The sequence below is a fragment of the Ictidomys tridecemlineatus genome, chromosome 5, assembly GCF_052094955.1.
Source record: "Ictidomys tridecemlineatus isolate mIctTri1 chromosome 5, mIctTri1.hap1, whole genome shotgun sequence".
NCBI lineage: Eukaryota > Metazoa > Chordata > Mammalia > Rodentia > Sciuridae > Ictidomys > Ictidomys tridecemlineatus.
This window is the reverse complement of record NC_135481.1, coordinates 113202464-113225561: the sequence shown is the minus strand read 5'-3', so window position 1 is coordinate 113225561 and position 23098 is coordinate 113202464. Positions and strand designations below refer to the sequence as shown.

General features: G+C 35.7%; 1 protein-coding gene across 4 annotated transcripts in view; it reads left to right on the top strand.

Moving 5' to 3' along the window:
- Positions 1-23098, top strand: part of Btbd7 (BTB domain containing 7) — a 113047-nt gene that overhangs the window by 46267 nt on the left and 43682 nt on the right. For 2 of the 4 annotated variants that reach the window (XR_005728874.2, XM_021735839.3), the window contains exons 2-3: positions 3470-3657; positions 4350-5429. Coding sequence is in view for 3 of the 4 variants with exons in the window: in XM_021735839.3 (XP_021591514.1) it covers positions 3576-3657; positions 4350-5429 (1162 nt within the window). In the remaining variant the exon portion in view is untranslated. Of the gene's footprint in view, positions 1-3469; positions 3658-4349; positions 5430-13324; positions 15052-17248; positions 17741-23098 lie in introns of those variants that run through there. The other 2 variants (XM_040273933.2, XM_021735840.3) reach the window with 2 other exon arrangements.

Here is a 23098-nt window from a genome sequence, read left to right as displayed (position 1 = left end):
TACCACAAATTTGTCCCTAAATTTTCCAAAGACCCTTTCATTTCAATCCACCTCTCCAGGTGAAACCCCCAGCTCTTCCCATACTACTTTTCAGAATGGTGAATAGCCAAGCATCCTTAGCTCAGCTTCTACTCTCCTAATGCTTGTTATGTGCTTTTGTTTCTCCGTTGCTAGGCTGGCTTTGAACCTGTGATTCTTCTGCCTCAGCTTCCTGAGCTGCTGAGATTATGGATGTGCATCATTGCACCTGGCCAAAAAGCCATTTTAAAATATATAAATATATATATATATATGTATATTTTTTTCAGTTGTAGTTGGACAACAATACCTTTATTTTATTTATTTTTATGTGGTGCTGAGAATTGAACCCAGTGCCTCACATGTGCTAGGCCAGAGCTCTATCACTGAGCCCCAACCCCAGCCCCACCCCACCCCCCTTTTTTTCAATGGTGCTGAGGATTAAACCCAGGGCCTTGTGCATGCAAGGCAATCACTCTACCAACTGAGCTATATCCCTAGCCCTCCAAAAAGCCATTTTTGATGTGGTTTAAATCCCAGACAGACCAATGTAGTAGTGTCTTGACTCCTTACAAATTATTCAGAATTCTCAGTTGAAAATAATTCTCATATGTGTGCATGCACATATTTTGTGGAACTAAGAGTAATCAAGTCTGTTCACTTCCCTGGACCCTCCTTACATTTCTTCATCTGGAAGCAGCGCTCATTCTTCCTGAGTTTTAGCAAACTTTGTGCCATTGGCAGGCTTTGTGTTCTTAATGAATTTGCTGTATAGTCAATAGAAATTAAGAAAGCAAGACTAACAAAAATGAAGCAATAGAGAACTCCAAGAATGTGTACAGGAAGTAAAAAGCAGCCCACCACAGGAGTGACATCATGAATTTGTTTATTCAGAAACTTCTTTGACCCATAATTTTCATATCTACCATTACTACTAAATTTTTTAGCTATTTTTTTCTCCTTCATTTTGGTAAAGGCTTTTTATTTTGCATAATTTTTTTATTCTGGGTTTTTCTTAACATATTTCATACATTTTGAAAAAGTTTTGTCTGTGCTATTTTTGCTTTAAATGTAAATTTTTAATGAGTAAGATTAGGATCTGACCTGTATGCAAAGCACACATTTGGTTTCTAGAACCCTATTTTATTTGAAAGAGTGCCTAAAAATACCTGATAAAATCTTTTTTTTTTTTTTTCTGGTACCATAGATTGAATCTAGGGGTACTTACCACTGAGCCACATTCCCAGTCCTTTTTTATATTTTATTTTGAGACAGTGTCTCTGTTAGTTACTTAGGGCATCGCTAAATTGCTGAGACTGGCTTTGATTTTGTGATCCTCCTGCCTCAGCCTCCTGAGCTTCTGGATTACAGGCACATGCCACAGTGCCTAGCTTGAATCATCTGAGTTTTCTTTAGGGCTCAACTTGAAAACTAGGATTTATCAGAGTTTAAGTTTGAACTGAAATTGATGGTCTCAATTTCTATTTTGCAACATTCAAAATTAATTACCCAGGGGAAAAAAAGGCATCAACTTTTTCTACATTTCTATTATTCAGGGATGAAAAGCTGTGACACTCATCACCAGACTTTTTAAAAATTATCTCTTTTCAAACAGACTTTGCTGGAAGAATTAATTTATATATGTAGTGCTGGTGATCAAACCCAGAACCTCACAAATGCAAGCACCTTACCACAGAGCTACATCCTAAATCCTATGGGGTGTTTCTTGTTTGTCTTATACCACTTAATATTTAAAATAGTATAATAAATTGTTTCGCTTTCTTGCTGTACAGTTCGTTTGAAATGCACTGTAATGTCTCATCCCATAGCCATTCAGATTTCCCATAATATAAACTGAAGCAAAATGTAGGGGGGATTGTATTCCCATAGATAGGCAGGTAAGTTTCAATAGGAAATTTATTCATAAATGATTTAGTGGAGTTAATTACCATACTGCTACTTTACATTATCTACATCTAGTTACTCGGAAGTTTCCTGGTCTTTTCCTGAATACTATAAGTAGAGGTCTACATACTTAGGTAAATAAATTTATACATACACAAGTGTTCACACACACACACACACACACACATATCTATGTGCATGTGTATAATAGAATACAAATGTTAATAATGATTTTTTAAAATGTTAATTTCCCCTACCCCCATACTGGGATTTAACCTCAGGGGCACTATACCATTGAGTTGTACCCCAGCCCTTTAAAAAAATGTTTTGATTTTTGAGACAGTATCTCCCTAAGTTGCTGAAACTGACCTCAAACTTGAAATCCTCCTGCTTTGCCTCCCAAGTTGCTGGGATTACAGTCATGCACCATTTTACCCAGCTTAAATGTGTATTCTTTAGGTTATGCTATATCAATAATGAGGATCACAATACATTTCAAGAATCTGGACACAATTTTGTTTTCCAGTGATTATATGTATTTATTTGTTAACAACTTGTTAAAATACTTTGTTTTCATTTGGAGTCTGGATTAGCTGCCTGCTTGCTGATTATTTTCCCAACAGTTTCAATAATAGGTTTTAAGTTATTTTTATTCTTCTTAAATCATTATCCCTTTGAGTCAGATAAATTTTATATAGCCATATGGTATAAAGGTTTAGGTGTGTTCTTGTTAACCCTGTGGTCTCTCTTAAAGAGTTTCTTCTCTTTTAGCATGTATCCCCTGCTAGCAGCTCTGAGAGTTGAGATTCTGTGATTCAGAATTCAATCTGTAATTGCTAAAATTATCTCTTGCTTAGATGCCCTATCATGCTAATCACAATATCAGATAATAGTAGTATTTTTATTTTCAGGCTTTATGAGGAGTATAGGTTAAAATTTTTTTTTCTTATATGTCACTCCATTTATAATAGCTTCTCTCAAAATTAAACTCTACTTAGCTGAAACATATTTAGCTTTGTCCACCTTTACTTCCCCCTCTTTTAGTAAAATGTCCAATTACACAGATGAAAGATCAATTTAAGCAATTTTATCTTAAAGTAGAAAAACAACAAACCAATCTTTTAATTATCCATCTTTGTATGTCTAGTACTGGTATTGACCTATTAAGTGTTTGTAAATTTCATAGAATATTAGATTATGATTACTGGTGATTGCCTCTAAGCATTTTTATAAAAATTAAAAAATACTTTTCCCTGCATTTTCAAATACTCTTCCTATATAACTGTAATTTAAATTGGTCTGATATGTTTCTTGTTTGCTCTCTTAGAAAGTACCTAATTGATACATTTTATGGTTCAAAATTGTAGCTAGCACAGTCATAATTCAAGGTTAATGGTTCCTTTACATTTTCTGAAAATTTTATGTGTGAACTTGACAGCATATCATTATTTGCAATAAAAGCAGTTTTCAGTAAACTTGCCTTGTTTCTGTGTGACTTTAGATACATTTGAAAAAATAAATAAAATTATTTTTGTTTCATATCAAGAAATGGATGAAAAGAGGCTGCTGGATCCAGGGTTGAAAGTGCATAAAGGCCATTGGGATTATACTCTGAAGAACCAGCAGATGGAATGCCTGAGTGACTGAAGAAAATGGGTGCTAATGCATCTAACTATCCTCACTCGTGCTCCCCGAGGGTAGGGGGAAACTCACAGGCCCAGCAGACTTTTATAGGTAAATTTTAATTTTTCTAACTATATTTTCTTTTGCAACTATAAGTAGAATTGTGTTTTCAGTGGTCTTTGAGGATAAAAAGAGAATTGAGGTATGGGAAAGTTATTGTGTAGATCATAATTCTACAGCATTTAGATTCCCCCAAACATATTAATCTGATTTGTGTGAGTTTTATTATAAATAATCTGCTTATAGCGCAACTGACCTTTTCTTTGGTTATCTTAACCAAAATTGCCAATTACTTACCTAGACAAACTAGTAATCTCCATTTGTGTGTCCTGGTCTATTTACTTTCCCTATTCAAGTGCAGCCTTGGTGTAGTTAAGAAAAAGAAGTATTTTGCAATTATATACAAGTGATATTCTTAATTTACAGTTCTACTTATGTTTCATTTCCTAAAAATTCATAATTAAGATCCATGATATCAGCCTTTGATTGCCAGAGAAGCAAAGGCATTTTTAAAAAATTTGGACTGATTCATTCTATTTGTCTCTATTACTTTTTAATATAAAAATTATTATAATTTTAATATAAAAATTGTTTGAAATTTTTATGTTCCCTTATAAAAATAAAAGATTTATTTGAGTGGTCCAGAAGTGTCTATAACATTTTTGAGCATTCAAACAGGTTATGTGAAAATGAATGTTAAAATAAAAAGAAACAAATTATCATGTATTTAATTTTCTTCTTAGGGACATCATCCTATTCTCAACAAGGCTATGGTTGTGAATCAAAATTGTATAGCCTTGAACATGGCCATGAGAAACCACAAGACAAAAAAAAGAGAACCTCTGGCCTTGCCACCCTCAAAAAGAAGTTTATTAAGCGACGAAAATCTAATAGGTCTGCTGATCATGCCAAGCAGATGCGAGAACTCCTCTCTGGATGGGATGTAAGAGATGTCAATGCATTAGTGGAGGAATATGAGGGAACTTCAGCCTTAAAGGAGCTTTCTCTACAAGCCAGTTTGGCTAGACCAGAAGCCCGGACATTGCAGAAAGATATGGCTGATCTTTATGAGTACAAGTATTGTACTGATGTAGACTTAATATTTCAAGAAACTTGTTTTCCTGTTCATCGTGCCATTTTGGCAGCAAGGTGTCCATTTTTTAAAACACTGCTTTCTTCCTCACCCGAGTATGGGGCAGAGATAATAATGGACATCAATACAGCTGGTATTGATATGCCCATGTTTTCTGCTTTGTTACACTACCTTTATACGGGTGAGTTTGGAATGGAGGACTCGAGGTTTCAAAATGTCGATATCCTTGTTCAGCTTAGTGAAGAATTTGGAACACCGAATTCCCTTGATGTAGATATGCGTGGACTTTTTGATTACATGTGTTATTATGATGTCGTCCTTAGTTTTTCTTCAGACTCTGAGTTGGTTGAAGCTTTTGGAGGAAATCAGAACTGCTTGGATGAAGAGCTCAAAGCCCACAAGGCTATTATTTCTGCACGGTCCCCATTTTTTCGAAATTTATTACAAAGAAGGATACGGACTGGAGAAGAAATCACAGACCGAACTTTGAGGACTCCCACAAGAATTATATTAGACGAGTCTATTATACCAAAAAAATATGCTAAAGTAATACTACACTGTATGTACACTGATGTGGTTGACCTCTCCGTTTTGCACTGTAGCCCCTCTGTGGGGAGTCTAAGTGAAGTTCAGGCTCTCGTTGCAGGGAAGCCAAACATGACCAGGGCAGAAGAAGCCATGGAACTTTACCACATAGCACTATTCTTGGAATTTAACATGCTTGCACAAGGTATGAAATCCTGATTTTTAATTTTTATTTCTAAAATTACTTCCAAATTGTACATACAACCAATTTCTTTCTATGGTTTCAATGTTTGGTATGTTCAGGGTCAATTTTGAGCCTACAATTATGACATCAGTGACAGATGAAGGGTCAGTATTAATGTGGTTCTTTATTTAATATTAAAATCAGGCATTCAGTAATAGTGACTAAGAGCATTTGATGCGATTTGAGGCTCTTTGTTTCCTAATGTAATATTTAGGAATATGTAATTTAGATTTAGGAATATGTAATTACCCACCTGTACTCTGTCTGGTATTTATATTTTTTTGCTTTCTTGATTCTTAAAATTTGGAATTAGAATAAGTTCAATATAAAATGAAAACAACAACATTTGGATATAAATTTATTTGAATCAATTGGGGTTTCTATTTTAAATTTTCAAATATTTAATATCTTATTTTTAGGCTTAATTTGTATATAAAACAACAGCCTATAACACAGAACTGAACTCATTTGCCTTTTTCAGTTACTTTTAAACTAAAAAATTTAAATTAGGAGAATACTTTTTTATGTTATAAGCGAATGGAAACATGAAAGTTAAATTAAAAGAAATATATTGGAGCTGGGGGTGTAGCTTGGTGATAGAGCATGTGCTTAGCATGCTCAGTACTTTATGTATGATCCATAGCACCAAAAGGAAAAAGTAAGGGGGTTGTGGTTGTGGCTCAGCAGTAGAACGCTCACCTAGCACATGGGAGGCCCTGGGTTCGATCCTCAGCAGCACATTAAAATAAAGGTATTGTGTTCAACTACAACTAAAAAATAAATATTTAAAAAGAAGGAAATGATCAAAGTATGTATCTGTTGGTAAATGTTAGAATCCTAACATTTCAGAGATGGAAAGAGATCTTCAGTGCTGGGTACAGTGGTGCACACCTGTATTCCAGCATTGCAGGAGGCTCAGGCAGGATTGCAGATTTGAGGACAGCCTGGGCAACTTGACCAGTGAAACCCTGTATCAAAGTTTTAATAAAGGCATGGGGATGTAGCTCATTGGTAGAGTACCAGAGGTTTAATCCCCTGTACTGCAGGTTGGGGGTGGAGAGGATTTTTATGGGAGAGCAAAAGGAGTTTACCAACTTATGCAAAGAGAGAGTACACACTTAGCATGTTCAAGACCCCTAGGTTTCATTTCCAACACCCCAAAAAAGGGAAAGAAAGGAATACATATGAATCAATTAATAGGGCTTTGAGAAATTAAAAAATAAAAGTCCCAGTTAAATAACAGGCCAGTCATAAGATGGGAAGAATAGTTCAGAAGGCACCAATAAAAATAAATACAAAAATGCTCTGGTTTCTTTTATGTAAACAATCTTTTTAAATATTTTATTTCACCATTATCTTTTTAGTAATAGTTTATTCTTTTTTGCCACAATGAAAATGTCATTTAAATACATTTTTACTAATTCAAAATAAGAATTATTATGTTAGTAAGACAAGAAAAATGTTTTTGGAAGAAATCTAGCAGTTGACCTACCATTTCTTTGTTGTATATAATCAAATTTGTCGGAGGTTTTGAATGAGAGCCGGATGCAGTGATGCATACCCGTAATCCCAGTGACTCAGAAGGCTGAAGCAGGAGAATGGCAAGTTCAAAGTCAACCTCAGCAACTTAGCAAAGCCCTAAGCAATTTAACGAGATCCTGTCTCAAAATCAAAAATAAAGATACTGTGTGTCCATCTACAACTCAATAAATATTAAAAATAATAATAATAATACGGGCTGGGGTTGTGGCTCAGTGGTGAAGTGCTTGCCTAGCACATGCAAAGTCCTGGGTTTAATCCTTATCACTACATAAAAATAAATAAATAAAATAAAGGTATTGTGTCTAACTACAAATAAAAAAATTAATAATAATAATAATAATAGGGCTGGGATGTAGTGATAAATTGCTTTGGGGTTAAATCCCAGTACCAAAACAATAAATAAAAGAAGAAGAACTGAATAAAGAGTAAAATTGTAAGCCAGTTTTGGATCTTTGAATGATACTGATTACTTATCTTTTCGTAAATGAGAGGGGTTTTTTGGCTTTTTGTTTTGTTTGTCATTTAGCTAGAAATTGTATTTTATATGTTATATGAAATAAATCTTGTATTAATCTAGTTACTCTAAACAAAAACAATATTATACCTGCTTCTGTTTCCTTCCATTATTCAAAATACAGTTTGGAGCTTTTTTTAGTCTGCTGTTTTGTTGTGTTCCATGTGGGATATATCTTTCCCCCATACCTATGATAATATTCAATTAGAGTTTATAATGCACCATAACTTTGCTTAACTTTTACCTCATTTCCATGGGATGTAGACTATTTGGTCATTTGGGGAGTGATTTTTATACCATAAAACTTAAGATCTCAGGTTCTAGAACCAGACAGGCTGGGTTTGAATCCTTTTCCATCATGTCTTAACTTTTTTGTCCTTAAACAAATTGCACAACCTCTCTAAAGCCATTTTCTCATTTTTAAAAACAATAATATTAATAATAAACTGCAAGCTTTATGAGGATTAAAGGAAATGATGAATGGTGCCTGATAAATTCAATAATTGTTAGCTGCCAAGTGATAATCAGTATGGCAACATAAATCTTTCAGTACCACTTTGTCTTGTCTTTTCTTTCTTTCTTTCTTTCTTTCTTTCTTTCTTTCTTTCTTTCTTTCTTTCTTTCTTTCTTTCTTTCTTTCTTCAGTGCTAAGCATTGAACACAGGGCCTTTTATGTGCTAAGCAAATACTACCTCTGGCCCTTTTTTTCTAAAAATACATTTATTAATCAAACACATGCTAAGCATATTTCATAGATTTTTACTAGGCAATTTTTTATTTTAAGATTTTCTTATAATTTTATCACTGTAGGATGTTGGTATGTACCTCTTATCATTGCATTTAGAAAACTATTGTTAAGTATCAGGTTGCTTATCACTCTGCAATCAGCTTCTCAACAAGGATTCTGTAATCTGAACCTATAATATGCTGAGACATTTATTGTGTATAATGAATTACTGTCTTTCTCATGCATCTAGCATGGTACTAGTTATATACCATCTTGCAGAGAATTGAGGAGTCATTTTGTTCTTGTTTTGTGATTCAAATGAACAAGGCTCATTTATAAAGATGAAAGGAGTTATAGAGATGGATGATGATGATGATGTTTGCACATCTGACTGTATTGAATACCACTGAACTAAACACTTATAACATTAAATTTACCACTCTATTTTTATGTATTTTACCATAATTTAATTATTTAATTTTGGTACTAGGGATTGAACCCAGAGGCCCTCTACCACTGAGCCACATCCCTAGTCATCTTTTTAAATTTTTTAACAGAGTCTCAGTAAGTTGCTCAGGGTCTCACTAACTGGCCTTGAGATTGTCATCCTCCTGCTTCAGCCTCCTAAATTACTGGGATTATAAATGGGTGCTACTATGCCTGGCTTACCACAATTTTAAGAATTGAAAAATAAAAATAAAGCCCAGTTTGAAAAGGATACACATTCTAATAAGGGGTCTGGGACCCTGAGACTACCTACACTCTTCAAGGTAGACAAAGAAACTTAAGAGCAATTATTTAAAACAAGCAGTAGAGGCAGACAACCAGGGTGATTTGGCAAGGAAGTAAAAGAGAAACTTGTTGCCCTACACAGACTGCTTTTTATGCAGTGGCATTAGGCAAGAGCAGCCAGGAAGCAATCTCAAGTAGGTAGGAGGGCCTCAACTATAGCTGTATGCCTGGCATTTTAGGACCAGATTTAACTTCACTTGATTTCCATGTATATGTCACAAATTGAACTTGAATTTATTTTTGTTTCCCTCAAAGCCCTGTTATTCTTCTAAAGGAATAAAAAAATATATAATTTCTCCAGGAAAGGGGCATCTGGAAGAAAATAGCAGTTGGATAAAGGGTTATTGAAAATTTTAGAAGATAAAAAGTAAATAGAGAAATAATGACTAGCATAACAGAGACAGGGGCCTGTAATTTTAGACCTAAGGGGGGCTACTCCAGAGAAGGGAGGCTATTCATCCTCAGAACTCTGGAATGACCTAGACCAGTTGGTACTAAGTACTCTGGAAAGAAGAGAGAAGCAAAGTGAATAACTAAAGATAGGGTTTCAGATTTAAGTCTCAGTATGGAGTGTTTGGGCCCTTTCCTGCGCCCTGGAATTCATCTTTGTATTATGCTATTAGAAAGGGATGCAGTTTTGCAATGCTCTATATATTGAGCTGAGTATCCTCTTTTTTTTGGTACCAGGGATTGAACTCAGGGGCACTTGACCACTGAGCCACATCTCTAGCCCTATTTTGTATTTTATTTAGAGACAGGGTCTCACTGAGTTGCTTAGCACCTCTAGTTTGCTGAAGCTGGCATTGAACTTGTGATCTTCCTGCCTCAGCCTCCTGAGCCGCTCTGATTATAGCCTCCCAAGCCACTGGGATTGCATGTGTGCACCACCACACCTGGCGAGTATCCTATATTAAACAAGCCATTCTCCCTTAATTTGTGCTACCCTTAAAGTTCCTGTGTGTACATAAATTCTATATATAGGTCAGTACTCATTCTTTTGTTTTGTTCCAATAATCCATTTGCCTTTTTGTATTAATAACACTCTAACCAAGTGATAAACCCTTTTCTTCTCCCTCACTTACCCTATCAATTGCCCTCTCCAACCAATCATAAAAACAGACCTGAAATTCCCTAAAATTTTCCAAACTTTGTAAAGAAATTGAGCTAGAGAGATTCTCAATTTGGAAATACCTGTAGAGGAGTATTGGAATGAGCCACAGGATTGAAATTGGGAATTATGTGAAAGCCTACAATCTAGATGGTAAGATCACCTACTCCTTTCCCCTGCTCTAGTACTAGCCAGCAAAGTATAAGAAGGAATTGGAGCTCTGGAATGATGAACAGCCCAAAAGTATAGACACTTATAGATACTGATGTTTTGGATTTCCACAATGAGATTAGACTCATTGCACATTGAAAACTCCAGTTTGCTTCCATTTGTTGTACAAGTAAGACTACAATCAGCAATCCTTCCTACACAGCAACGTTTCCAGTTATTTATTGTTTACTTGAACTTATATATATGAAAACCTGTCCAAGGTCACTAGACATTTGAGGAAAGCTAACTAATTGAGACAGATCAGAAGAAAAATAACAAATTAATAGCAGAGACAGAATGGAGAAGAAAATTTCCATGGAATTAAAATTGTCCAAAAAACAACATTTAATGGAATCAGTGAGTCATATGTGGGATGATATAAAAGAAAAAACATGGCTCAGGGTATAGTACAGTAGAGCACTTGCCTACTGTACCCAAAGCCATTGGTTTCATCCCCAGCACTGCAAAATAAATATTGAATTTAAAAAACAAAAAAGCAAAAACAGGAGCTCTTGGAAATAGCAGAATGAAAAGTAAAATTAACTGTAGAAAGTAGCTAATAACAAAGATGGTCAAAAAGGGTGATTATGTAAGAAAACTAGAGTATTTATCTGGAAGATCTGACATTTTAGAAAATAGTAATTTTAGAATTTTATATACCAGAGAAGAACAAAGAAAAGATGATGTCTAATAAGTAATGTAAGAATTATGGCCCAAACTTAAAGGAATTTCCATATGAAAAAGTTCCTTCCTTTTCAGAATACTAAGCCAAAAGAGATGATTCTAAAATTATAATAAGGGGAAAAAATAGGTCTTATAATAGAGAAATAGGAATCAGATGGTTTTAAACTTTATTGTAGCAGCTACTGAATACTACAATACACAGGTGTAGTGCCTTCAAAGAGCTGACGGAAAATTCTATATTTAGCTAAATCACCAATCAAGTGTAAGACTAAATGAGGACATTTTCAGTCGTGCCTCAAAAAATCTATCTCCCCTGCTTCCATACTGAAGAAGCTACTGAGGATGTGTTCCACCAAAGAAAAGAGAGATATGAGATCCAGAAAACTGGGGTCCAGCACAGGAGAGAAGCAAAGGGAAACCTTGGTATGAGCTGAGTAGTTGCTCTAGTGAAAGTCCAATCCAGACTGGACTAGGAGGGTGAAAAGCTTCAGGAAGGAGGTGTCTGGGAGGAAATCTGAAACTCACATGTTTCAGCATTTAAGTAGCACTGAAAGAGATTTTATGGATCTTTTGCATTCATGAAGAATTAGCATTAAATTCATAGACAAGCAAATGGTTAAGAGAAAATATCTCTAAGTAATTTAAAATTGCATGTGAAAGAAAATATAATTCTAGTATATAGCTTTAGAGCAATAAGCAATATTTAATCATGAACACAGAATAGTACTTTAGTAAAACTTATAATATGGAGGTAATATCAGAAGAAAAAGCCAAGGAACTGGCAGTAGTTGCCTCTGGGGAGGAAGACTAAGAGTAGAAGAGATACTGTAGATTTTCTTAGAATTTTAACAACCCACAGGCATACGTACTACTAACCTCAGAACAAAATAGCTCAGAATTATCAACATTTACATGAATATTTCAGTGCTGGACATTTTAAAGAGGGGAATGTTTTTAGAGTGTTTAGTGCTATTAGACTTAAAGAATATACAAATTTGATTCAGAATTAATTTTTTACTGAAGAAAAAAGATGTGACATCAGTGCCTTTTATAGACCCAGAGAGACCTAGAGAAGGCCACAGTCCTAAAGGACTGAAGAATTTATCATATCTATGAGGATTGTTAACAAATGAGATCATGCTTATAATCTTAGTTTACACAGGGCTTTTTCTTTTTTGGTCATTCTGACAGTATTGTGGGGCTCAGAGATTAACAACTAGTCTTTTCCCAGGCTTGTAAGGGATCAAGTTGTGACTCGAACCAGTTATGGTTCCAGTCTGAGGCCAGGAATTTGGGCATGGTTAGAGAAAGGGGCATTTGAGGACAGATCGCAGGGTTGAGGGTGGAAAGCCGTGGTCTCATCATAGAAATGAAATAGCAGACTACAGTAATGCTTGAACATCAACTTGGAAGACTCAGTCCTGAGCCCAATTTTTCACTGAACTGTTTGGGGTGTGAGTAATGTAGGCCTTGGGAGGAGATTTAAAAAACTACGAGGACAGGAACCTGTGTGGGTCACCACTCAGGCTGCTCCAGAACAGTTAGAGGACAGAGGGTTTTGTTCTGTTCTTTGCCATTCTCTTTTCTATTTGTGTATGAGTCATTGACTTGTTTGGCTGCCCAGCATTAGAACCTTCTTCCTAGTTTTGGAGAATTCTTCATGGTATAGGTCTTAATAGATGGCAGAGCCCACTTCCCAGTGGAAAAGTCTAAAGGGCCAAAGATTTGCTTCCTAGTTCTCTGTGAATAGGGCTTCAACTTGTCAACTAGGTTTTTTGAAATAAGATCTAATGACAAAAAGCAGACTATTATAGAGAATTATTTCTGGAAACAGAATGGGGCATCAACATCTAGTGGAAAAAGAAGTCACATCACAGCTGTGATGTGGTGCTGACATTCACTGTCAGGCAGAGCAGGAGTCCTTGTGGCCAGGGTGCCATGGTGACTCATTGGCCACACCTGGCTTCCATTTGGTGGAGTCCATACCTGGCAGCCCTCTGTCTATCTTATTTAGTGGACCTCAGTTCCAGCTTTCCCAGCAATGTTGTGAAGGTTTTTGTGGGTGTTTTTTATTTTTCTTTGTGTGTATGTGTGCTCGAGCTACACAAAAAACCTGATTGATAGCAATGCTTCTATATAAAATTCCAAAATAAATGACTAGATTGGAAGAACCTTGCAAGAACTAGGTGATTGATCACTTTGACAATGACCTTAGCACACTCTGTTTTCACAATGTCAAAACTATTTACCAATGAGGGTAACCTCTTATTGTTTTACAGGTTTTTGAGAAAAATGCCACACTTTAGAAGAACTGTAGATTTTCTTAGAACTTTAACAACCCACAGGCATAAGTACTACCTACCTCAGAACAAAATAGCTCAGAATTATCAACATCTACATGAATATTTCAGTGCTGGACATTTTACAGAAGACTTTAAACTTTTTCTCTGGATCAAAAATGCATTTTTAATCTTTGGAAGATGAAATTTATTTATAACTTTCATTCCAAAATGGACTTCATATTGCATTTGCCATATTTTTAATCATGAACATGATTACATTTTATTGAATTAAAAATCTGACAGAGAAGCAACTGAACAAAATGACCTAATTTTTCTTTAGCAATTTGGTCAACTTCCAAGAGTGTGTGACTTGAAATAAATGCAAACTAGCAGACTCACTGTCCCCACTCACCCACCCATTACTCCCTCTTCTCCTCCTCTCCATTGTTCCAGTGTTGACATTCTTTCTTCTGTTGCAGTTCAGTGGATTTGGCAGTTCATTTTACTTCTGTTTGTAATTGTTTCCTCTTCAGCAGATTAGTCTGAATGCACTTCCTAGAGAATAATGGAACTAAGCTAAAAACCATTATCAACAGATCAGAGTAGTAAATGCTGGTTTCAGTTAAACATACAAGAGATTAAAATTAATTTCAGCTTCATGAATGACAGTTAAGGGACTCTGAGATTATATATCTGTAATCATAATGAAATAACATTTTAAAACAATTTCTACTTAAAGTCTGAGTTTTAAAGCATAGTACTTGATTGCATATTTTATTTTCAAACAAATTATTTTTTATAAACTCTCCCTCTGGGCTTTGTTTTTCTTTTTCCTGGAGTAGATTTGCCTATTATTGCTAAATCTTCAAATTCTATCTAAACCTTTTAAGACCAAACTGACATGCTACTCACATACCTTGTTTCATCCTAGTCATTCCAAGTTAAAGATATTTTCTACTTCCTGACAACTTTCCAAACATTTATTTTTCTTAGTTTTTTTCATTTTCTAACTTGTTTGCAATTACATATGCACCTGCTTCATTTACTCTGTCACCTAGTGTATCATTATGTTGTGTAATAAGAGTTGGTCATCTTTGAATCACCCAAGATCTTGCACAGAGCTTTGCTCTTACTAGACTCATATTTTGAATTATTTTTTAATACCTATGAAAACTGAGTAACCTTTTTACAAAAGAGAAAAAGGGGGACTTGAGAGTGTGGTTCAGTGGTGAAATGCTTTCCTAGTATGCACAAGACCTGGATTCGATACCCATTACTGCAAAAAAGGCAAGGGGTGTGTGTGTGTGTGTAATGCTTAGCCCTAGAAGTTGCAAACAAAATGAAAACACTTTAATTCCAATCCAGGAGATAAATTTGAAGTATTTAGAGACATAAATTTAAATATAGTCTAATCAATGTGTAACTGCCTTCTAACTGAGAATTTTAAGTTACATTTCAAATAAAATTGTCTCATCAGCTGTTTACTTGTTGTCCATTGATATGAAGTAGAATATCAGTTGAATTTTAAATGTCACTGTTTTGTTTGTTTTTGTTTGGATTGAATCCAGGACTTTGTGCATGCAAGGCAAGCATGCTACCAACAGAGCTATATACTCAGCCCACCGCTGTTCATATTCGAAGCCAAGATAGTTTAATCCAAGGGCAACCATAACCTTTTGCACTAGTTTACAATTTAGATTAAATAATTAATCATGCATCTAAAATTCAGAAATAAAAATGTATTTACAGTGATTATGACAATGATTTATATTCACAATAAGTAATATAACTCAGCATTAAAGTAACTTGGAAATTCTTACTCTAAATTATCTTTACTTGTTTAATTTATAATGGGAAAATAAAATTGTAAGAAGTCGCCATATTTGTTTCCTGTCTGTTGAAATGGAATGTTCATTCACCTCTGTTTATAAACATAAAAGAATACATATAAATAAATAGTATGGCTTTTTATATGACTTTTTAAATGTAAATGTATATCTTGTGTCTTATAGCCATAACAAGAAGTGTTTCTAAAATACGTACAGTTCATTTGTAGTAGAATCTGTTGTGTTTCTTCTTTTTTTGGTACCGGCGATTGAACTCGGGGGTACTCAACCACTGAGCCAGATCTCCAGCCTTATTTTGTATTTTATTTAGAAACAGGATCTCATTGAGTTGTTTAGGGCCTCGCTTTCGCTGAGGCTGGCTTTGAACTCAAGATCCTGCTGCCTCAGCCTCCCAAGCTGCTGGGATTACAGGTGTACACCACTACGCATGTCTGTGTTTCTTATTTTTATTTAAAATTATGTGGAATTTAGTTAGAAGTCTTTTCTCAACAGTAAGCAAACCTTTTCTCTGTGATAATGAAATTCCAAGGATTGCTAGAAGGAAAAGGTAAAATAGCAGGAGATTTATAAATTTTTGATACCACATTTTATTTTGAATATTTGAGAAACTGTCCTTCATTATACCTTGCACATATCACTATTTATATATAACTTTCAAATTAAAGTACAATAGTTAATTAACATTGGTTGATCAGAACTTTTGATGTCAGCCTTAAAATAAGACATAGAGTAAGCTAATTTTTATATTTAAGGTTCCCATTTATTGAACATCATTGTTATGTTATTCCAGGGAAAAGAGAAATGAAACAAATAGGTTTTGAATTCCAGGATGCACTTAGCTTCATGACAGGCACTTCACATATGTTGTTTCATTTCCTCTTCATTGCCCTGAGAAGCTTCAAAAATGGGTTTTCCATTTGTACAGGTTCTGAGATAAATAATAGTGCTCCTATACAACGGTATTTTGTAAACATGAGCTTTGAATTAGACCTGTGTTCCAATCCTGGCTCTGCCACACACTAACCATATAAACTCCATCTAGGCTTCTCAATTTGAGCTAGTTTCCTTATAGATGTGCAGGCACTGACCACTGTTGTGGCTCACAGTGGGAGGGCCTTCTCACATGTGTTTTAAAAACTGACTTGTGTTAACAGTTCTGTAGGAGAAAGAATTGTTTTCTTTGCACATATTTGACAACACAGTTCCAAGTATAAAAGTTCACCAGATTCAGACTCTTTAAACATTCAGCCTCAGCACTTACATGATTATAGTTGTGAGGAACATTCCAATTTTGATGGAAAAACATCATAAAAAATGGTCCATAGAGCATTCCCAAGGTAGCATAGGTATTATTTGGTATAAACTCCCACTCTACTTTGATGCACTTAGAGCCCCCTTTTCTCTTAGAAACACTCAGAGAAATGGCCTAATTGTCACCTTTCTTAAAGTCAGTTTATTTTGTAACTTGCCATTGTCAAATTTTGACTACTCTTAGGCCTTCCAGTGCAGGGGTCAAAAACTAATGGGAGTCCAAGATGCAGGTTATTTGATGTTAAATAAAATAAGATTGGGGGAGTATACAAGTGACTAAGGTAGGAAAATGACAGAAGGAGGGGCTGGAGTTGTGGCTCAGTGGCAGAGCACTTGCCTAGCATGTGTGAGGCCCTGGGTTCTATCCTCAGCACCACATAAAAATACAATAAAGCTGTTGTATCCAACTACAACTAAAAAAATAAATATTTGATTAAGAAAAAAGACAATGACTGAAGAAGGAAGACGCTATGGGCTTTTCAAACCCAGAATTATGGTACAAAGTTGAAGTTTCAGCTTTAAAATCAAATTCTGCTGTTATCCCCTAAAATATCCAAAGGATTCTGACCAAATGTAAGCAGTCTGTCTACTTTTGGCTTTGGAAGTGCTTAGAAGAAAGTATTTAAGACTCTAGATGAGTAATGATCTTACTTAACTATTACTGTGGGAAAGGCACTGGGCTGAACTTTTTTTTTTTTAAGGGATATTTTATTTGGTCTTTATAGTGACCTGTGTGGTAACTGCTGTCTTCTTCCCATTTTAGAGATGAGGAAGCAATTGCCTACATTGTTTTCTCCCCAAGGCTACTTCTGTTGACCAAAAGATGGACTTGAAAGCAAAAATAACTAAATACCTACATGCACTCAGGATCTGAGCTTCCACATACAACTTGTACTTTGAAAGGCTTTAGATTATATGTTTTATAACATTTATAAATAAACCATCCTCAACAGCTCTATGCCAAAACTTTAAATTTGAGTTAATTCATTTCAACAGCAATTTGTGCTTATTGTTGAAAAAGTGAGAAATGATAACAGAAGTATGATGTAAAGTGTATTTTCATCCATGACCACTGCTTTCCCCGGACTCTTATCAATGATGCTCTGAACAGGGGTTTCCTTACAGATCTTTGTGTGTGCACGTGAGTACGTGTTTCACATACATATCTTGTTTTATAAATAGCATCACAATATACATATTACTCTGTCTTCTCTTGTTCATATTTAATAAATCTTGGAGAATTTTTTTGTTGGTACATTTAGAGCTTTTGGTTTTGTTTTGGTACCGTGGATTGAACCCAGGGACGCTTTGCCAGTGAGCTACATCTCCAGCTCTTTTTATTTTTTATTTTGAAGCAGGGCCTCACTAAGTTGCTTAGATTCTTACTGAGTTGATGAAGTTGTCTTTAAATTTTTCAATCCTCCTACCTCAACCTCTCAAGTTACAGAGATTACAGGTGTGTGTTATGCCCAGCTAGAGTTTATTTTTAATAACTATATTAAGTTACTTTCTAAAAATTATAAGCAATAAATGCACTAGTGGCTGGATTCAGGCAGTAATGCAGAATATTTCACAACTCCTAATCTCCCTTCCAGTGATAAGTACTGTTAACAATTCTACCTTTTTATCATTGTCTCCAAAGGACTGCTAAAACATTGAGTGACTATAAACTGTCCAGAAACTACATGATTTTACAATTTTTCATATATTTCAGGGTAATGACTATCAGGCTCTATTATTAAAATGATGTGGGTTAGTATGTCCCCAAAAGGGGGATGATTTTGTTTTATTAAAAGACTTGAAGTTCTATTGTAGTTCTTTGCACTAAAACATTTTTATTCACCTCATACTTAGTATTGACGTATATATAAAACTGCTGATAATGTTTTACATCTCATAGTATTTAAAGGTAAATGTCTGCATATCTGAAAGTGGCAATAGAAAACCAAAAATATGTAATGACAAATCCTATCTTTTTTTGTGAGGGAGGGGTACTGGGGATTGAACTCAAGAGCACTTAACCACTGAGCCACTTCCCCAGCCCTTTTTTCATATTTTATTTTGAGACAAGGTCTCACTGAGTTGCTTAGGGCCTCAGCCTCCCAAGCTGCTGGGACTATAGGAATGCACCACTGGGCCCAGAAAATCCCATCATTATTTATAACTACAGTGCACCAATAAAAAATCTGGAGAGGGAAAAAAATACATTTATACATTTAGATGTTTTTGTTTGTCTTTGTTTCTAAACATATTTCTCTTCAGCCTCAATAGAATTAGGCCTTTACTAAAGTGATTTTTTTTTAAGATTTAACCTTTATTTTTTTTTTTTTATGTAGGACTGAGGATTAAACCCAGTTCCTCACCTATACTAGGCAAGCACTCTACCATTGAGCTACAGCCCCATCCCATGATTTGGTTTTAATATTAGGTTTCTACTCAGTTTTCCTTACTAATTGAAGTTTACTTCAAAGAGCAATGCTGGATTTTGAAACTGATCCATTACAATGATTCTATAAAGTACATGAATATCACATTGTTTTTCTAAATCTATTAACATTTGAGCTTATATTTACTTATGAAAGGTTTAGAAATTTTCTTAAGCTAAACTATGACTAAATAGTTTTGTTATCCTTATACCTCATTTTTTAGTAAATTGATAGTTTTTTTTTAATATAAACCTAAAGTCTTCACTGGTGTGAATACTACTCCTAAGCTATTTTTTAGATGAATTGGATTAAATAGAAGTAAATGAGACTGGGAGTATAGTTAGAGGTGGAGCGCTTGCCTAGGACACAAAAGGCCCTGGATTCCATCCCCAGCACTGCCAAAAAGTAGGGGGTGGCTTGAGGGGGGAGATGGATGCAATGTTGTAAGTCTTATTATCATAACAGGCCTATAAACTTGAAGAAGGAGCTGTTGCGTGAATTTTCAAGCAAATAAAGGTAACAATGGGACATTATTGAAGCAGAAAATATATAGCCTGTCAATTCATACAGGCCCCTTGGCATAGAATTACATTATGAATTCCTGTATCTTATTTATTCTGCAAACACTTACTTAGCTCTTACTCTGTGCTAGGCCCTGAGGTTAAAGTAATGGGTACAATAGTCCAGTGGCAAGTACCAGCCAGCAATTATAGCAGAAGTGCCCTAATGAAACAGGGTCCTAGATTCTAGGAGAGCACCTAGGAGGAAGAGGAGTCCCAGACCCAGTATGGAGAGTAGGGATTGGAGAACATCTTCAGAAACTTCCCAGAGAAGCAAGACCTGGAGAAAGAATAGGATTTAAGTAAAGATTGGAGGTAAAAGGAGCAAGTCAGGCAGAAGGAACAGCAGCTATGAAGGCCTGAAGAGGAAAGCACTTTGGGCTGGGGAAAAAAAAAAATGAGGTTGCAAAGATAAAGAGGGGTGGGTAAGAAGTGAGGCTACAGAGGCAAACAGGGCTAGATGATATAAAGAACTTGGTGTGCCATGGTGAAATCATAAAGCCTCATCCTCCCGTGCATGGTGGTGCATGCCTATAATCTTAGCTATTCAGGAAGCTGAGGCAGAGGATTGAAAGTTTGAGGTCAACCTAGTCAACTTAGTGAGACCCTGTCTCAAAATAAAATTTTAAAAGAACTAGAGATGTAGCTCAGTGGTAGGGCACTTACCTAGGTTGTGCAGGCCCATGTTCAATCCTATCTACAGCAAGCTGTGTAGCCTGATCACATTTGCATTTTCCGAAAGCTCTTTTGGCTACCAGCTTTAGAAACTGTAAGAAAGGTTCTAGAAATCATGGGTTTTAAAAAGTGCACACAGGGCTGGGGTTGTGGCTCAGAGGTAGACCGCTCACCTAGCATGCGAGAGCACTAGGTTCGATCCTCAGAACCACATAAAAATAAACTAAAGATATTGTGTTCACCTCTAACTAAAAAATAATTATTTTTTTCAAAAAAAGGTGCATAAAATTCTGTAAGCAGATTAAAATCTATAAATTATAGGTCACTTTTTTTTTCCTTTTTGTTTGGAATCACACTCAAGGCCTTGCTTGTGCCAGACAGGTGCTCTACTCCTGAGCTACATGTCCAGCCCCTGCTAATTCTTTAAAAAGTTTTATACTATATTCATTTATTCAGAAGAATTTATTGAGTATCTGTTCCTTGCCAGCCACTGTGTTAAGCTATTCTCTTTAGATATTATCCCACACATGAGCAGAGGTTCTATAACCTAGTTTACAGCTAGGAAGCGTGTGAGTGCCCTTTCTGACTCTGGAGCTGCTCTCATTTGGGATTAGAGGGAATGTGTCTCCAAGAGACACATTGTTGTAAAGTCAGCACATGATCATGTAAGAGGTGACTGACCAGGAGATGTCCAGAAGTTTTCTGAAAAGCATAATCATGCCTCTACCCCACTAAGTTCTAGACTTTTTCCTTTTTTATTATAATAGAAATAAGACTACTAATTTACTATTTGTCACTAGTGGAATGGTGGTTTAAGAATAGTGATCATGCTACAGTTATCTTTATACCCAAGGTAAACTACCATCTTCTGTTTTTAGATACATAGGTATAAATCTACTGAGCTTTTCACATACTGAGTAGAGTTTGTTGTGTGTGTGTGTTTTTTTTTAATTTAGTACTTTGACAAATCTGCAACAGAGAAGTATATAATACATTTAGGTTGTTAATATTTCCGTTCCCTTTATGGATCTTTAATTAGCTCTGCTCTTAGGAGACTATACTCCCTTCCTACCGTCATATTCCCCACAAATCCTGTGCTTGCTCTTGAATTAGAACATACCAGTATTGTTGATGTCCTTAAATGCCATTTATATAATATTTCCCTTAAATTAAACATTAGTAAGTGCCATGTATGTATTATAAAATGCTCAAAATAACCAAATGAGATACACAGTATCATCCACATTTTTCAGGTGAGCAAATAGGTGAAAACATCACATATCTCACAGATAAAAGAAATTAGAATTGAGTCTCTGGTCAATTCTAGTGTAGTGGTGTATCCTGTATTTAAGAATGTGTTCATTTTCAGGGTATTCAGGTCTCCTATAGATCCTAGTTTCACATTTCTCTCCTACACACACACACACACACACACACACACACACACACACCCCTTAACCCCACCCAATCCCACCCTCTTCTCCCCCATATAGCAAAGGATTTTTACATGCTGTCTACATACAGAGAACTTATGCCCTCATGAGTACCTTTCCCATTCATATGCTGCTCTCCCCCAGAGCACTCACTATAAACACTTAAAATGTCCTGCTTTATAAACACTAATTTATAAAGTAAAACAGAGGAATATCATTAAGTATCTTAAGGTTTGTTAAACTTGAGAGAGAGAAAGACTGTGTGTGTGTGTGTGTGTGTGTGTGTGTATTTATTTCTGTTTCATGGTCTAAAGAGAAATTTTGACTCCTGTCAGTTTCCTGTGTGTTTTACCCTCTTCCTTTTCTGAGTTACCAAAGTTTTTCTCCAGAAGTTTTTAGCATCTTTTCCATCTTTGTCTACTTTTCTCTCTTATAGGGCTTGGCAACATATATAGGAATAAAGAATATAGCACTCAGTGCATATATTCATATTCTCTCTCTCTCTCTCTCTCTCTCTCTCTCTCTCTCTCTCTCTCTCTCACACACACACACACACACACACACACACACACACACACACACACACCATGAATGTCAGTGATTGCCTCCTTCCTGTAAAAGGAAGTAATGTTCTCAGGATACAGAACCTTCTCATTTCCTTTCCAACATTTGCTTGGGTTTTGTGGTCAGTGGTTGATTTTACTGAGTGGTAAGGGAAGGAATTCTTGGCAACTTCCATAGCATGGTGGTGGTGGTTACTTTTTGGAATAGGTAATATCTTCACATAGGACAGAATTCCAAAAAAGTGAAGGTTCTTGCCCTTTCAACCTTGTCTCCCAGCCACTCAGTTCCTCTACAGAGACAGTGTCACTAGTTTCTTGTATATCCATCCAGATGGGCAATCCAGGGAGTGTACATGACTTTTAAACCACATTAAAGGGGAACACAAAATGTATAGGTGATAGCTACAATATGACCAATTATTTCTGGCATTTAGTTAATGCAAGAAAATCTCATAAGATTATAATAGGACCAGACCTTGGAAGATGCACTTCCGTGTGGCTAAATGTTACATTTTTTTGGCCAAATTATATTATTATAAGAATATCCAATATGTAACAAATCCCACCTTTATGTACAACTGTAATACACCAATAAAAAGTATGGAGTGGGAGAAACAAGTCCAGTAATTGCCGAATGCTAGGATATTAGCACCTGAAGATACTTCAGTTTCTTCCTTCCTTCCTTCCTTCCTTCCCTCCCTCCCTCCCTCCCTCCCTCCCTCCCTCCCTCCTTCCTTCCTTCCTTCCTTCCTTCCTTTTGCAGTGCTGAGAATTGAACCTAAGGCCTTACAAAGGCTAGGAAAGTGCTTTACCACTGAGCCACATCCCCAGTCCCTGAAGACACTTTAGAATTCAATTCACCTACTCTGTGGTCAAGTTCTGAAGTCCAGAGACATTGACTTGACCCTAACCCACAGCTAGAGGGTAGCAGGTTGGTTTTAGCGCAACTAAATGTT